The following is an 18,509-nucleotide window of genomic DNA, read 5'->3' on the forward strand; positions in this document are numbered from 1 at the left end:
TTATACATATATTTTTTGAATATCAATAACTATTTCAAATATAAATATCAAATATTAATAATTATAATGAATAACTGTGTATATTTTTTCAATATAATTATACTTATATAAATATAAGTATATATATTTATATATTAATTATATATATCAAATATATAATATATTATATATAAAAATTGATATATATAAATATCAATATAATTATAATTGTGTGGGAGATATCCCGTCCAATCTCGCTAAACAACCAGATTACCTTTAAATGAATCAAAATTTTGGCTGCACTGAAAACTGCTGTCGCCACCCACTCAATTGATGAAATTGTGATGAAGTACCAAAATCAGGCTCCAATGATGACACCCCTCCCACCAGAAGCTAGTTGCAAATTCTTTATCTCAATTTTATCAGGTTAATGGGAATCATAAAGTAAGCTGCCTCTAGGATTCCCCACATAATCACAGCACCAGGGACCAATACAGGCAGCACACAGAGCACCGTAACTGCTGATTGCAAATTAGTCTGCAACTCCCAGCCAGGGAGAGCCCCTATCCATGTAAATTTCCTTATCCATGTGCAGCGCCCAGCCCATAGGGAACCTGCAACCAGTTACTGGATCCATAATGGGCTAGAATAGGTGGAGGAGAAAGTGTTGGAGAGAAGGGCAAGTGGTGGTGAGGAAAAGGAATAATAAACACAGAGAATCCTTTTAAGAAATTAAGCCGTAATAAGTATGAGAGAGAGAGAGGGCTGTGAATTTGCAAGCTCCTACTCATCTTTTAATTCTTAGCTCCTGAATTCTCTTAAACATGCAAAGAGTATAATTAACTTTATATTTCAGATCCAAGGTTGAGTATTACCCATCTCTGTGCTATACTTAAAATGTCCAGACACCTCAGATTTCCAGGGATAGGCCAGATAGCCACCACTGCCTTGTTTTTCTTGAGTAAACCATACACTCTAATTTTTGTTTGGAAAACACGTTAGACTATCACTAAAACATTTGAAAACAAGCATAAACCCCTTGTATTTTTCTTTTTCTTCTACTTAAATAGTATAGCAATTTCTCATGATGAAAATTTGCTTGAATTGCTAAAATGACAGTCTTTGTAGATCGGGATTTGGAGCAATGCGCTCTCATTTTAAATATTTACAGAGGAAAAGATGGAATTATTGCATGGGTACTGATTTGTCTGAAATCTTTATGGCTAGACAATGAAGTTACGTGAATCCCTGAATGCTGAAATAATTCCAAGTAAATGTACTTATAATACAAGTGTAAGGGCTAACACAGTGTTTACAAATGTTTAGACTGGTTTGAGAAGGAAATTAAGAAAGGACATCTATATTCAGATAACCTGTGTATTTACAGATATTTAACATTTTGATAGCAAAAAAAAGCACATCTTCTTCAAAAATATAGCCGATTCTTTCATGAAAAAATGTTTTATATATTCTAATAACTTCCCAACAGTTTCCTTAAACAGATACGACAGAAAACTGAAATACAAGAGTATCTTATCCAGAAACTAACAGGCTAGGAGTTTGGTACCCTGATATCCACACCACTGCTTCTCCCAGTGAGCCATCAGGAAACATGGCGGAAACAAAGAAAACACTAGAAGCCAGTAACGCAGTGAGTGAAAGAGCGCAATTATGAATCAGATAGACCTGGGTTTCAACAAGCCCGAATTCTGCTACTTTTTAGGTCTAACCTACGACATTGCCTCTCTTTAACTTTCTGACCTATAAAAATGACAAGTTTGCATAGTTCGACCTAATGGCCGTGTGACTTGGGCAGCTTATCTTTGTCCTCTAAGCTACTGTTTCTTCAACTGTAAAATGGTGTCATTTGTGTACCCTCAGAGTTGTATTGTGTACCCTCAGAATCCATATGTTGAAGCCCTAACCCTCATTACCTAAGAATATGGCCTTATTTGGAGCTAGGGTCTTTACAGAGGTAATCAAGTTAAAGTGAGGTCTTTAGGGTGGGCGCCAATCCAGTATGACTAGAGTCTGTAAAAAGGGGAAATTGGACATGGAAACAGACACATAGAAGGAAGGTGGCCATCTACAAGTTAAGGAGGGGGGCCTGGAACAGAGCCTTCCCTCACAGCCCTCAGAAGGAGCCAACCCTGCCGACACCTTGATGTCAGACTTGTGGCCTCCAGAACCCTGAGACAATAAACTTCTATCATTTAATCCACCTAGTTTGTGGTACTTTGTCACTGCAGCCCTGGGAAACGCATACAAATCAGGATTATCCTTGGACCCACGCCTCACCGGGTGGGTATGAGAATTAAATGAAGACAATGCAGCTAAAGCGTTTTGCACAGTACCAACTACACGACAATAAGCACCCAAAGAAACAGAAGGCTTTCACCCTTATTACTCTAGGTTGATGCTTCACTTCACGTCGGAATTACAACGGAATTCTCACCACAAACACCACAAGCTTTCCTGCAGCCTAGTGCAGCATCTCCTGGCCCTTTGAGGTACAGTCTCTGCTCCCTGGGTTTCCTTTCCCCCTTCGCACACCCGGCCAACAAATTTTCCTCCTCAGGTTGCTCTCAAACATCACCTCCCCCAGGAGGCCTCCCCTCGCTCAGTCACTGCCTCAGGCCTTCTGCTCACACCCACTGTAAGGGGTGAGAGCAGTGCTTTGCATACAGCAGTGGGATCACTGATTCCAAATTCCCAAGGCCCCCAGGGAGGAGCCTTTACCTTCCTCTAAATGTCCCTCAGGCAGTGCTGTGGGAGACGCTCATCAAATGTTTGAGGGAGGACTCCCTTCACCACAGGTAGAGAAACTGGCCACACAAGCCCAAACTCTAAAGCAGCTGTCAAAAATGCTTTCCAGCTTAGTGGTTCTCCAAGTGTGGTAAGGGAAAGCAGCCTGACTGGGAACTTGTGAGAAATGCAAGTTTCTGGGCCTCCCTCCAGACTGGCTGAAGCAGACACTCTGGGGGTGGGACCCGGGAATCTGTGTTTTCCAAACCCTCCAGGTGATTCTGATGCGGCTAACGTTTGAGAACGACTCCTCTGCGTCTACCCAATTCAATATGAGGAGGCGTGGTTGCTGGTGTGAGAGCCCCTAGTATTCCTACAGACTGAGGGGCCCCAAAGGGCGAGGGGACTGTGGAGGGGCTCTGTGGAGCTTGGAAGTACAAGTTTTAAGTTTTCACATTCAACTCACTTTTCTAAGCCCATACTATGCGGTGAGTCAGTGATAACTCTAAGGACTCTGAATTGCCCAGCAATGAGAATCCACGTCTAGGAAGTGAGGCTCTGCCCAGACTCTTAGCAGCCTTCCTGCAAGAGGCAAGGATGATTTTGCCACATCAGAAAAGTGATCATCGAAGCCCCTCAAAGTAGCAAGAAACAAGCGTCACGCAAATAGTGCTCTCCAGAGACTCCAAGACCGTAACAGAGGCAGAACTGGTAGAAGCGGATGATCCGAAACCTCAGGTCAAGGGCAGGCCCTACAGCCACGCTCCTCCACTCATGCCAGACGTTGCTAATGGATCACAACATCCTTGCTCAAACAAACTGGGATGGCACCTACGAATGCTTAACTCCAGGCAGCCACTATCAATCGATCAGAACTGGCCCTTGAAAAGAGCCTGTTTACTATCCGAAGGTAGAAGTTAAGACTTCAAGCTCCATAGAGTTCGTTTAGAAGCCAGCTGTGATGAGAGGAATCTCACTGAACTTGGGAGTCAGGGGCTGTGCAATCTTAGGGAAATTATTTAAAATCCTTGAATCTTGGGGGCTGGCCCCATGGCCGAGTGGTTAAGTTCGTGCGCTCCACTTCAGCGGCCTGAGGTTTCGCTGGTTCGGATCCTGGGCGCGGACACGGCGCCGCTTGTCAGGCCAGGCTGAGGTGGCATCCCGCATGCCACAACTAGAAGGACCCACAACTAAAAATACACAACTGTGTACCAGGGGACTATGGGGAGAAAAAGGAAAAATAAAAAATCTTTAAAATAGTTGATTCTCAGTTGCCTTATTTGCAGAAGGGGTCTTGTAACCCCTTTCTCTCAGGGTTTTCTGGGGATAAACAACCTGGGCGGAAGCTCCTTGCCCAGTCCCTGGCAAATAAAAGGATCTTCATAGACGTTCACTGGATCTGAAATGAGGGTGATGTGGGATGCTCTGGGAAAAATCCTCACCCCCCAAGCTCTCCGGAGGCTAATTCATCTCAGAAAGCCCAGCTTAAGTGTCTATACACGAAAGAGCTTGGAGTAAGGCATGGACTTGGGGAAACGAACTGATGTCGAGGGGCACAGGAATCAGAACCCGGGAGGTATTTATCAGGAGGGGCTTGCCTGAGTGGGAAAGTGCCTTCTCTTCAACAGACAATGCCAGTTCCGATCCCGCTTTCCATACTCCATGCTGTCCCACCAACTCATTTGACTAAATCAGCAGATCCTACCTAGAAATCTAGTTTCAGAAAAACCACTTCTGGAGCCTGAGCAAGCATCTGTCTTCCTAGGTTTCGAACCTTTAAAGCTCCATAGAGAACATCTCTGAAAAACCAAAGCCACTTCCAACCCTGTCAGTTCAGTGGAAACTGAGTCTTCCCCACTCAAGCCTCCCATTTGGATAACTAAACTCCAAGAAAGGCCTTGGCCTGTGCCCAGTGCTTCTGTACGCTAACTCATTTAGCTTCATGTTCACGCTCCCTTTTTACAGATGAAGGGTCTGAGGCTCAGAGACATTAGGACACTTGCCCAAGATCACACAATTGGAAGGCGGGAGCACTGGGATTTGAACAGCTATCTGCTATTCCAGAATGTGCTATTCACACTCCACTAAACTCCAACTCTGACGCGTAGCGGGAATCCACCCAGCAGGGGATGCGAGCTTACACAGACAGGAATTATGAAACAGGCACATGAAAAAAATTCCAACCCCATTCCGGCCGGCCACGGACCGGCCTATAATCAGGGGTTAAAGTGTAACTAAGAACAAATACGTCCCAGCATCTGTCAAAATAAAATCTAATACCTTGTAAATCTCATTTAATTCGTACTTAAAATTGAATCAGTAAACAGATAATACTCACTCTTAGCTCTTCCACTAAAAGCTTGTATGTACATAATTAATCTTTAGAAGCCAATGTGACTGATGTCTTTTATATTTTCAGCAAAGTGCTTACCACTGTTATACAGTTGTGCTACCTCAAAGATAATGGAAGAAACGTGACCTACCAGAATGACCTACAACCCCACACACCAAAATACCTCGCTAGGCATTTATTCTGAACCAAAGGAGTTGGACTTACTCGCTTTAGCCAGGAAGGCCCCTCAATTAGCATTCACCCAAAGTTATACCTATCAATTCAGACCATAAATGCAGGTAAGATGTTTCTGTTCTTTGGTAAACAGGACATGACAAAGAAATTTTCTTTGATATTAAACAATTTCTCTATCAGCAACATCAAAAATGGTGGCCTTGACTCTAGCATGGGAAATAATTTCCATCAGTAAGTAGGTTGATGAGCGACAAAAACGCAAGTACCTGGTAAGGCAGGCTGTCAGCCGGCACACGTCTGCGTTTCGTGGAGTACTTATGCCAGGAGGTAGAGCTGGGGTGCCAATCCCACTCACAGGGAGAGGATAATAAGGTGGTACTCCGCACCCTGAAAAAGACAGTGTTGTTAAAAATCCAACGTGGTCATTCCCAGCATGGCAACATCTTGGGAAATGCGTTGGAGTTCACCATACTGCACGATTTCCCCATTTACAATATGGCTGTGAGCCTATTCACAGAGTTGTGCAACCATCACCATAGTCCATTTTATGTTTTCATTGCTTCAAAAAAGAAATCCCACGCCCCTTAGACATCACCCCCGACTCCTCCAATTGCCTCCCCTCACCTCACCCTGGCCCTAGGCAACCACCAGTCTAATTTTTGTCTCTATAGATTTACCTATCCTGAAAGATTTCATATGAATGAACTCACACAATACGTGAGCTTTTGTGACAGGCTTCTTTCACTTAGCCTAATGTTTCCAAGTTTCATCCATGTTGTAGCATATGTCAGAACTCCATTCCTTTTGATGGCCAATCACTATTCCATTGTATGGACACTCCATATTGTACTTATCCACTCATCAGCTGATGGACACTTGGGTTGTTTCCACTATTTGGCTATTATGAAAACCCATGTGCAAGTGTTTATGTGGACATAGTTTTCATTTCTCATGGATATATATATATATCTAGGAGAGGAATTGTTGCCCCTAATGTTTTCAGTCTTCAAAAAATGGAGAAAATGAGTAACTATGTAAAGTTTGGCATCATCAGTCCACCTGAGGGTCAGCCTGAAGAAGACATCTTATAAGAATTCACTTTTCAGTTTAAAAAATGCTCAGCAAGTGAGAAAATATTTAGAGAAAACTTTTTTTTAATTGTGGTAAAATATACATAACATAAAATTTACCATTTTATTTATTTTTTTTGAGGAAGATCGGCCCTGAGCTAACTACTGCCCATCTTCCTCTATTTTATACGTGGGACGCCTACCACAGCATGGCTTTTGCCAAGTGGTGCCATGTCCAGACCTGGAATCGGAACCAGTGAACCCCAGGCCGCTGAGAAGCGGAAGGTGCGAACTTAACCGCTGCGCCACCGGGCCGGCCCCAAAATTTACTGTTTTAAAGTATACAGTAGAGAAAAGGTTTTAAACTAAAAGGGAATTCGTTTTTCACAGCATTTATAATACTGGCTTGGCTTTACTTCCGTATGCATGGGTTGCCCATAATTACAAAAGATGGCAGGGGCCAGCCCCGTGGCCAAGTGTTTAGGTTCGCGTGCTCTGCTTCGGCGGCCCAGGGTTTCACCGGTTCGGATCCTGGGCCCAGACATGGCACCACTCCTCAAGCCATGATGAGGCAGCGTCCCACATGCCACAACTAGAAGGACCCACAACTAAAAGAATGCACAGCTGTGTACGGCGGGGCTTTGGGAGAAAGGGGAAAAATATAATCTTTAAAAAAACAGATGGCAAATACTTTTTACCCCTTATCCCAAGAAAATCCAAGGAATATCCCTCTGGACATTTTTAATAATCCTGCATGTGCTTTTCAAACAGCACAAGGAAACAAGCTCAGTTCTGGGCTGGGCCTGGGCCATGGCAGCTTCGCACGGGGCGGTCACAGAGAACACTTGCAGTGGGAGGAAGAATGTGGCTTCTCACCAGTTCTGGACATACTCCTCTGTTTGCTAGACAAAGTGATATTGTGGCATCTGTGCAAAACACTCCCTACACCACGAAAGAAAACTAAAAGATAGCATCAATTTTATTTGTACAGGCAGGGGACACATTTCCCTTCTCCAAGGACCAGCAGGAAATGTAAGTCCTAGCTCAGGCAAGGTCATCTGGACATCCTACAAAGCAAACCACAGGGTGAGAGCCCAGCCTACACATGGTTTCTATTATTACTTCCAGAGAGAAATAAATGGCCAGCAAATCAACGTCGGCTTGGTTATGCTTTTGGCCTTAATATGAAATTTTCCTACAGGTATCAGCTCCAAAGAGAGCGTGTTTCTTTTATTGAAAGAGCTTGCTGTTAATTTACTCACTTTTCTGCATTCCTAAGACATCTTGGTTTTAACTTTCTTTGTAACATTCCCAAGGTTTTTGACACGTATAGGAACCATCAATAACAATCAGCCGTTTCTAAAACATACTATTATTGACTAGGGCTACCTTTAAATTTAGAAAAAGCTTGGCAGAAAGATCTAAATTATATTATTAGTTTTCAATAGTATTGACAGATATGTAACATTATCGTCAGGTAACATGAGTTAGCATTGAAAAACTTTACAAACTTTTAAAAGGAAAATCCGTAGGTGGCTCAGTCATTTTATGTTTGGATGCCAACTCCTTTAAAACTTTTTTTTCTTCATTTGTGGCTATACCGAAACCGAGTAAGCACCGGCAAATATTTGCTGAGTACCTATCATGTGCTGGACAGTGGGGTAAACACGCACATGTATAAATCATCCAATCTGTGCTTCAGTGAACTTGCAACATTCAGTCAATTGCTTTGTAGCTGGTGGTTTGGCCTATCGAGTGACTGTGCAGTCTGCAAAGCAGAAGGCCAAGCACAGCCTCGTCTGCAGACAGCAAGAAAAAGTACGAACAGGAGGAGGGGCTTGGTGGAGAATGAATTCCTTGAGGTTTTGAAATCTGCTTCATAACCTGACTTCCAATTATGTTTTAAAACACAAAAGCAGCTGCTCTTGAAAACTATGCAATAGTATAAGGATGTAGTACTAATCAGAATACTTCTTGAAAAGAATGAAAGAGACAGAATTCTTGGAAGAAATATCAGCCTCACTGTTTAGTCAACAACCCCCATAGAAATCTCAGGTCAGGGGCCGGCCTGGTGGTGCAGTGGTTAAGTGCACACGTTCCACTTCAGTGGCCCGGGGTTGGCTGTTTCAGATCCTGGGTGTGGACAGGGCTCCGCTTGGCACGCCATGCTGTGGTAGGAGTCCCACTTGTAAGGTGGAGGAAGAGGGGCATGGATGTTGGCTCAGGGCCAGGCTTCCTCAGCAAAAAAGAGGAGGATTGGCAGTAGTTAGCTCAGGGCTAATATTCCTTAAATAAATAAATAAATAAATAAATAATAAAATAGAAAAGCTCCAGGTCAAGAGAAACAAGTATGCTGTGATGGAAAGCGCTTCTCCAGATGCTGCTCCTTAAAGTGTGGTTCAGGGACTGAACCATCAGCATCATCTGGACCATCCATGGGGCATCACCTCAACTGACAGCATCACCTGGAGGCTTGTGCAGATTCTCAGGCCCCACCGTACCTAGAGAATTAGAATCTGCATTTTAAGAGTGATTCATATGCATATTAAAGTTTGAGAAATAAGACATCAAGGCGCCTTTGAAAGATTTAGAAGATACCCCGTCCTAGCAGACCCAGAAAGGAGAGTTTACTACAAGCTTAGTGAGGGATATTAGTATGTCCAAAGGAAGACTGTGTCAGGTGACACAGGAGTCAGCAAACAAACAAATGGGCATCACAAAACCGTGTTTTGTCCATGTGTTTTCAAAGAACTCAAAGTATTACAGATATAAGGAAGGTCCTCTTGTCCGGTCAGGCAGGGCTACCTCATCAGGCTTCAGGAAACGTTCTCTTAAAAAAGAAAGGAACATTCCACTTCCCTCATTAAGGATCGTGTTGGAATAAATAACTTGACTTCTGTTTGGATTGACTTGGGGAAATGAGGAGAAGCAGAGATGGTTCTAGTTAGGGTACTTACTTATTCCAATTTCTGGAAAAGGTCATCTCCAAAAAGAAATGAAAAATTTGGCTCTCAATTTACACATCTAAATCATGTGAGCTTGTTTAGGGTGAATCCCTTAATGAATGATCCTGAGTCAGAAACTAAGAACATCCAGTTGCTGTCTGAGGGCCAAGCTCTAGCTCGTGATGACTCAAATGAGGCTGAGTTTCACACTTATAAAATTCGAAGACTGAACTAGAATTAAGGAGTAGTAAATATACAGACCACGTGTTGCAGCTCCCCAAGTCTCCAATTACATGTCCAGAACCAACATCCCTCATCAACTGCGTTATTGCTTTTCTGCTAAGCCCAGACTTGACCCGGGGTTCTCCCTAACGTGACACTCTAAGCAGCACCCCCATCAACTGACTTTGACGTGCCCTATGAGACCTGTTCGCCATCCCTGACAAAAGGCCCTCCCAGCTCTAAACCCTCATCATTCTGGGACAAAGGTCCAGGCTACAGTATGTCCAATCTCTAGCGGCTACTTGAAGAATCTCAGTTTGGTCATTACACTGTTTCCCGCAGCCCTCGCTACACATGAACCCACATGGACTCTCATAGAGTCACCATATGCCCCTTGCCCCCTCCACACATACACACACTTCCTTTTACTTTCAAGAGAATAGTAAAATCATAATAGTAGTAATAGTAACGGTAATAATGCTGCCTAAGGATTCCATTGCAAAGCATCCTAAAAATTCCCCAAAGAAATATCTAATTTATTTCTTACAAAAACAACCTTTTACAGATGGGAAGAAAATCTACCTAAATCAAAGGTCTCCAGAGTGACAGTCTTGACATTTTGGGCTGGCTAATTCTTTGTTGTGGGGGGCTGTCCTGTCTGTTGTAGGATGTTGGGCAGCATCCCTACCTCTACCCACTAGATACCAGTAGTAACCTCCAGGTTATAACAACCAAAAATGAGCCCAGGCATTGCCAAATATCCCCTGGGGAGCAAATCCCCCCCACCTCCCACTGAGAACTATGGACCTAAATGATTGTGTTAGTTCTCATAGGGAGACGGGACTATGGGTGACTTTTCCCCCTTATTCTTCTGTATTTTCTAAATCTTCTCTAATGAACATATATTGTTTCCATAATAAAAATAAACTGGTGACTTTAAATAAACTTTCTACTTTTTAAAAAGAAATATCATTAGCTACACAGATACCTGGAGTTGATCCTTGGGTGAGCGCCAAGGTGTGGCTCATTCAGTTTAAAAATTAAATGCAGTCCCTAAAAATACTGTCTTACCACACCAGCACCATAAATTAAACTTCTCCTCATTGTGCAAAAGATACAGGAGAGAGATTACAGAGAAGTCAGGATGGAGACCTCTAACCATTCAGAAAAGAACGTCGAAACACTTCCTCAACACAGTGAATCACTGAGCCCTAGAAAGTAAAGTATATGAAGTAAAAACTGCTGTTTCAAGAAAAGTATTTACCTGAAACAGTCTTCACATACACTTCAGTCAGAAAAACACTTGCATTGTAGAAAAGAATAAGGCACATTGACTTCATCTTTAAGGATTGCTACATTGATAGATCATGTAAAAAAATTTCAAAATTAGAAAATTAAAATATCTGGATGTAAAAATCATCTGTAGACTTCGTTTTCTTCATCTTCTTGGCTGTTAGACCAGGGATTTTTCTTAGAGTATTATTACCATGCATTTCATGACTGACTGTTAAAAAAATCAGTCTGGGAAGGCCATATCCACCAGGAAGAAAAAAGTTCTCCATGAAGAACTCTACATCTGTCGCCCTTACAACACCCATGACCCTTTCCTCCATCCAGGCCCCAGACCCCCACAAGGCGTCTTCTGGTCTCCTCTGCTTACCCGGGGTGCTGCCAAAGGTTCACATGTCTTCTGCTCTCAGGTAGAAGTTCTCTTTTATTCAGTGGGGTGATGCCAACTGCTGCTTCCAGAATAGCCATGTATTTCTTGTACCTCATCTTGTCTCTCTCACTTCAAGGGCATGCAAATTTCAGTCACTGTTCAGCTGAAGCAACTGAAGTAATCTTTGCAACACTACTAGAAGCTGCTGTGTTTTTAGATGCTCTGTGTACCCCCAGCCAGAGCTGTTAAACAATACGGTGGGGGTAAGTGTGGCTGCGAAGCTGAGGCCGAACCACAAATAAAGAAAGAAAAGGCTCGGTCAGATTTCCCTGCAACGTCAGTATTATATAAGCTAAAGAATTTTGAATAAAGCACTAATGAAAATGATTTGCAGGATGACCGTGGTTGTAAACACAGCAATCTAACGTCCACCACCCAATTAATCCGCACATAAATCTGAGGCCACTAATCCTTCAAGCACTAATGGCGCAGGAGGTGATTTATCTCAAGGTCTGGTAATAATTGGTCCAAAAAGCCAGCATGCCTCTGGAAGAATTAAAATCAGAAGCAGATTTGCTCGTTCTATAGATCTCTCTCTCTAAAAGGCTGTGCTTTGACAAATGATGGAGTGCCAGTTGTCATTTTATAGCAATACATTTCTAAATGCTATAAATTCCTAGCTTGAGTCAATAGCAAAGCAAAGACTAATTAATTGAGGAATAATTCTGGCTTTGGTTTTGTTTTTTTTTAAATATCTTTTTAAATACCTCTAGAACCCCATGGGTGAGCTCTGCTAGCATGAAAATATATTGTTTGGAGATGATCCAAATCTACTCCCTCCTCCTTTTTTATGTTTCCCCTCACCTTTGAGGACCTTTCTTGCCCTCTTTCCACGGGGTAAAGGTGGTTCGTCCATCACCGTGGCCCACCTAATGGGTCACGGTACACAGTCTTCCCTGGGATGAAAATATGACTTTCAGAGAGAAATACCCTCTCTCCAACGGAGCTGCTAACCAGGGCTGACAGAAATTAGGGCTGTTGGCAGTCATGTTCCCCACCCGTGGAGAGGGCTCACCATCAGTAGCTGAGAAAAACAGTACCAATAGAAATGGGATGACATCATTTGAGCTTCTGGATCCAGCTATGCCTAAGGCCACTGTCATCCCAGGAGATCCCCAGTACACTCTTATTACAGCTAATAAATTAACTTTTGTGAAATTTAGTTTTAGTTGAGTTTCTGTCACTGTACTTCAGAGTTCCAGAACTCTGAAGTGGTTCTGATTTATACACCTCCTTGAGGAACTTCTTCAAGCTATTTTCTTTCTGTTCAATGTGCTATAGGAGTTGTGCTGCTTCTTGTCTGAACAAACTCATATATAAAAGGGAAGTAAAGTAGAAAAGGACAAGATTGTGTACTAATTCTAATTAACCTAGATATCCACAGTGAATAAATGTCCCAAACCCTTCCCCATCCCCCCAAATCTTGAACCTTCTTCTGCAGATTCTCTCTCTTTCCTCAATAGCAAGTTTCTTTTCCTTTTTGCTGTTTTGAATAAAGCAAAACGACCTAAATCAGTGGTCTCCAAAGTTGGGTACACACACCAACAATCTTTGGGGTGGAGAAGACAATACTAAACCACCTATTTCCTTTCATTTCCCTCATCCATTAAAAATTTAGTTTGAGTGTTTATGTTTTTAAATATTCATATTTACTTTGAGAACTAAGAGAGCAAATTACATTAAGGTATATCACTTATAAATTAATATACTTATATATATTGTAGGGAGCACTTAAAAATCTGATAGGAGTGTGTGAGCCAAAAGTTTGAAGGTCGGTAACTTAAATAGCCCCTCAACTGCTCCCTAAGCCTCAGTTTCCCCATTTCTCAGATGAGCGGTCTGAACACAGGAATGCTCTTATCTTCCAGCAACAACAAAAGACTAAGATCACCCACTTCACTTCGCCTGATTATCCAAATAACGTAACCTGACCACAAGAAAGTGGTGAAAACAAGGGATAAACCATTTGGACTTGGGATATTTCATTTCCATAGTATTCATGACTACTCCTCCCACTGGTTGCTCTGCAAACAATTAGTACCAGTTAGTCACAGGAATTCTTTTACAGGCTGAACTTGGCTGGCTACAGCTGCCACCCCTGAAAAAAGCTTCAATACAGCTCTCATTTAATGATACAGGAAGATGTAATTATACTTACACAACAGCCTTTGTTCTAACAATTTGTACGTTTCTGAGGACGCATGATAAAAATTACTATACAACCCTCTCAAACAAGAAATGAAGCCTGCGATGATAAAAACATCGTTAAACTTTTCCCCTTTAGAAGCTGTTTTACTACAGTAAAAGTGACATAATACTTTATAAATGGCCCGTTTTAAAGTTTCATTTTCTGTAAGAATTTTTGATGCCTTTAGCATACGGTTCTTACAAAGTGATCTTTATCTATGATGATCTCATACAAAATTAAAATAGGATCTTTCATTAGGAAAAGAATTTTGCCTTAGCAAATAATTTAGAAAGAATTTGCTTTTCTTTCTCAAACAAGATTGTTCAGTTTTCTAATTTATTTACTCATTAAAACAAATTGTCATCTTTGTGTGAACTCCCTCATAATAGTACACAAGGACAGTAACACAGAATAAAAATCTATCTAGCCAAAATACCCCATCCAGGTATGTGCTTATATGGCATTTTCTGTATGATTCTAGAAATTCTTTAGAAATACGCATTTATTTGGTTAACTCCCTTAGAGTTCCAGAAATTCTTTACAAGTGTCTGATTAAAAATCACTTATCTATTTTAAAAAAAAGTCTTTAAATATACATGATCCAAAAATCGCTTTTATGTCAGGATGTTCAAGTTCTCTTTTTGAATGATTAAGGTTGAACATAAAAATTCACAGATCAGACTGACATTCCTTTTGAACTAATTATTTCAACTTTATTTCTGCTGGAGGAAAACAGTGGACATCCTTCTTCACTGGGTCCTTTAACTGTTCCTGTGCTTTGGAAGTATAAAAATGGAAATGAACTAATTCCTCAAACAGGCTGTTTTACAGGGTGTGGTCTGCTTTTCAGGGAGCTGGAAAAAGCCTTAACTAAAAGTAGAAGAGTAGAGAACAGCTATTTTTCTTTTCGTTTCTTTTTTTTTTTTTTTTTAGCTCTACTACAAATAGACCATATGGCTTAATGCATGTCATTTCATTTTCCCCCTTAATATCTTCATATATAATATCTATTTACCTATCTCCTACTCAGGTGACCCACCAGAACACTGTAAGAAAAACAGGCTACCTGATGTAAAAGAATTAACAAAGAGTTCAAGAGGCTTCGTTGTGGCTTTCCTTGATTCACCCACCTCAACACAAACTACCCTTCTCTCTTCACAGTCATTCTCAGAATGCACTCGCTACTGAGTTGAAACTATTACCTTCAACTGGATGTCACCAAATTTGTCATTCCAAACCTGTTCTCCCACCCAACCCAATATATATCTGAAAGAACCCAATGCCCAGCCCCCAGCAGTGCTGCCTCTTGCCTTTTCTTGCTTCTTGCATCCTCCTCCTGGTTCTCCGACATACAACCCTGAAGCCACCCTCACCCATTCCTTGTGGGTGCCCAATCATATAAACCCACGACACAGGGAAAGAGAGCTGTGGTTAAATGGGTTAATACTTAAATGTGGTTAAATCAGACTCGATTTAAATCCCACCTCTGCTGTTTAAGACTTTGTGAACTTGAACAAGTTACCTGATCCTTCTGAACCTATTTGATCATCTGTACAACTGGAATAAGACCACAACACAGGGGTGGTTTCAATAATCAATGAGATGATGTATATGCATTCAATGGATAGCTTTTCCTCCCTGCCTTCCTGCCACCTTTGCCATCTGTTCTGCTTTTCCCATCCCCAATACCTATTCAAGAAACCTTCCTCAATCCTCATTTCTCTGCAGGTAAGAACAAGGTACACTGATAAACTTCTGACTCTCCCTGCAGCTACAACTTCCTTCAACACACAGTCAAAGAACCAAAACCCCCAAGGCTGAGAGGTTTTGTGGGAAAAACAGAGACTGGAAAACAGGCTGGCTGAAGGGTACAGGGACCCAGGGGCTGGAGTGAGTTCAAAAGAGTAAACATAGGATCTTGGGGCCCACCTCAGATGGTACCCACTATCTGGGGAGGTTCTTCCTTATGATATTTCCCAGATTTTTAACCTCTGCTACTGAATAATTAAAAGCCAAAATTAAAATCACCTTATTGACTGCCCCTCCCAAATAACCTGCTTACATAATAATTCATGGATTCTTCAAGTACCCTCATTCCTAAGAAATAAAAAACTTTCAACTCCTTACGTGAGAGAAATCTCCCTACTAGTGTTGGTAGAAATTGTGTTCATGTTACGTTTCCACTCAGAACCTAGAGTTTTGGATTCTGTCCAGTCTCTCGCCCAGGAGCCAACGAGTGAGGAGGCATTGCACAGAATTTAGAACACTGATGGGAGCTGGCTTAGCTCAAGAGGGGCTTGGCCATTCGTTGGCTTAGGGGGATATCAGTCACCTCTGCTCTGCAATTGTAGGAAAGGGAGAGAGTCTCTGGAACTTGGCAGGGACCACGCCAGGGGTGAAGGGTTGGGATACAGCAGTCTGCTGCCGGCTCCTGGAGAGAGAAGTTCCAGCTGCTGACACACCCCTCCCACTCACTAGCATGAACTGGGGCACCACACTGCCTAGGACTGAAGTCCAGCTCCACCACTAACTAGCTGTGTGACCTTGGACAAGTCATTTAATGTCTCTTTGCCTCCATTTCTTCATCTGTAAAGTGGGGCTAGTAAGAGCACTGACCTCATGGTGTTGTTTTAAAAACTAAGTTATTATATGTAAAGCTCTTAGCACCTGTAATGTCCAGCATATTCTATGTGCCAGAAAGTGTGTGTTATTTTCTTTTCCTTGCTAACTAGTTGCGGCTTCATTTTTTCCAGAAAGCTCTTTTGGTTGAACCCCAGACTGGGCTAGGTGCTCCTTCTTCTCTCAAATACTTTCTGCTTAACCTATTAAAACTGGAACCACGATGAATTTATGTTGTGTTGAAATGTGTGCAGAGGATACAGTGGGTCCTCTGGGCCATGGAAGGCCCTTCCATGGAGAAGATTAATTAAAGGAAAGAAGGAGTCCTGGGTAGCATTGAGAGCGTTTGAGCTCCACATAGATTGAGGTCTGCCCCCAACCCTCTCCAGCAGGGTCCACCTGGTTGTCAGACACAGGTTTGGTTCCAGGCGCACATCTGCTCAGTGATCACAGTGTTGTGGCCAAGCTGGCCGCAGAGCCCCAGTGTGGGGCCCCAGGGAGGAGCTTCATCCTGTCCCAAAGCTGTATACCCAGGAGACGCCGCGGAGTTCAAGGCAGAAGAACCTGATCATGTGAGACCCAGCCCTGCTCTCCCTGGGTATCAGTGGGAGGTGGAGGAGTGTGCCGTGATAGCCGCTGTGTTAATGGTTCTCAGTTTCAGGCAGAATTTCTTTTTCTGCCTGTGTTAGTTTGCTAGGGCTGCCATAACAAAGTACCACAGACTGCGTGGCTTAAACAACAGAAATCTTGTAATTTCTTTATCTCACAGTCCTGGAGGCTGGAAGTCCAAAACCATGGTGTTGACAGGGTTGGAGATGGCCATCTTCTTCCAGTGTCTCTACATCATCTTTTCTCTGTACATGTCTGTGTCCAAATTTCCTCTTCTTATAAGGACACCAGTCATATTGGATTAGGGTCCACCCTCATGACCTCATTTTACCTTGATTTACTCTGTAAAGACCCTGTCTCCAAATAAGGTCACATTCTGAGGAACTGTGGGTTGGGATGCCAACATCTGAATTTGGAGGAGGAGGGGATACAATTCAACCTATAATGCTGCCTAAAGTGAAAAAACAATATAAAGCTCTCCTGAAGTTTTGCCCTGTGATGGAAAAAGATGAAAGCCCAGACGTAACTGATGGCCTGGACATGTCCAGCCTGTAATTTGGTCCAGCAAATGCCTTAGAGCACAACAGCTAGGAAAAAAAATTCTCCATGCTCAAGATGAGCCAATGTCTGATACTGTGAGAATGATCTAGTCTCTGGAAGCAGAAGCTGAATCCATTAAAATATAAGAGGACAAAGCCACATAAAACTATTACGAGCAACTAAGAAAGACTGGACAGCACTCCAGGGCCTGTGTGGGGAGTCAGAGCCGCGTCTGGTGGAATGCTGCTCACTCAAGATCAAAGAACTGGCAGCTTCTCTTGGAGAAGAGAACGGGGTGATAAGTTGGAATCAGAGGATGGAGACCACATTGATGACCAGGCAGGAAGATCCAGGAGGAAACTGCCCGATGTTCCAAAATCAAGCATGAATCTCACATCCAAGATGGAGAGAAGAATCAATCTAGACTAACACTGCAGAAGAAGAGGACAGAAAAGCAGACCCGACAGGTCATCTTAATAATGTCAGATTGAGCAAGTTTTGATTGAAAGTACCGTTCAAAACCTTCAGGAGAGAGGAAATGAAATGATGGGACTTTGTCAAGAGAAAGAAATGGAGCTTATTGGGATGCTACCTGTCAAGGCAGAGCCAGAGGAGCGAAGGTCTGAAGCAAACGACAAGATGAGCTGTGAACATGAGGAGGTCTCCAAAGAAACAAAAAGACCTTGGAAAAAAGCTGGAAAGATCCTTTCTTCTCAGAGCCAGCTTCTGTCCCTTGAAAAAAGAGCTCATGATCATTGGTTGAGAGTGTGGGAGGCTGAACGAAACCTTCCCCTTTCAAGATGGGAGGTTGCAGACCTGAGACAAAGAATAACCAAAAAAGCAATGAAACTGGAGCCACCCCAACTCAGGGAGAAGGCAATATTACTGACTCCCTTTTACAAGGAGGAAAATAAGTCTCAGAGTTAAGAAACCTGCTCTAGATCACGTGGCTTCTAAGTGGCAGAGCCAATATTCAAGCACAGGTCTGACTCTTTACTATTCTGTTCTAGTGCCTTCTAAAAGTAGATCCTCATGCATCTGATGAGCCAGCCAGAGCATTTGCTCCCTGATCCCTGGGTAGGGGGTGCTGCTTCTTCTGAGACAGGAGGTCTCACACCCCAACCCTCAGACTCTCCTCCTAGCTGCAGACTTTCTTCTCTCTCCTCCCCCTCTTGCCCAATCTGCCGGTTTCAGTGGATCCAAATGTGGAGTTGTGGCAAGGAGACATCCTCTTCCTTCTCCTTCTCCAGTAAGCCCCAACACCGCCATCACCACACTGGCTCCTCACCAAGGGGGCACTGTCCTCCTCATCCTCCCCCTCATGGGCTGAGTTTCTCCCTGGACA

At 42.8% G+C, this 18,509-nt stretch overlaps 1 protein-coding gene across 16 annotated transcripts in view; it reads right to left on the minus strand.

The window, feature by feature from the left end:
- Window positions 1-18,509, minus strand: part of TJP2 (tight junction protein 2) — a 115,762-nt gene that overhangs the window by 80,904 nt on the left and 16,349 nt on the right. For 11 of the 16 annotated variants that reach the window (XM_023627247.2, XM_070248662.1, XM_070248657.1 and 8 more), the window contains one exon: window positions 5,518-5,638. The exons of 3 other annotated variants lie outside the window; for them this stretch is intronic. Coding sequence is in view for 2 of the 13 variants with exons in the window: in XM_070248650.1 (XP_070104751.1) it covers window positions 5,518-5,638; window positions 11,149-11,264 (237 nt within the window). In the remaining 11 variants the exon portion in view is untranslated. Of the gene's footprint in view, window positions 1-5,517; window positions 5,639-11,148; window positions 11,627-18,509 lie in introns of those variants that run through there. 2 more of the 16 variants (XM_070248650.1, XM_070248651.1) reach the window with 2 other exon arrangements.

This window comes from Equus caballus, chromosome 23, assembly GCF_041296265.1.
Source record: "Equus caballus isolate H_3958 breed thoroughbred chromosome 23, TB-T2T, whole genome shotgun sequence".
Classification (NCBI taxonomy): Eukaryota; Metazoa; Chordata; class Mammalia; order Perissodactyla; family Equidae; genus Equus; species Equus caballus.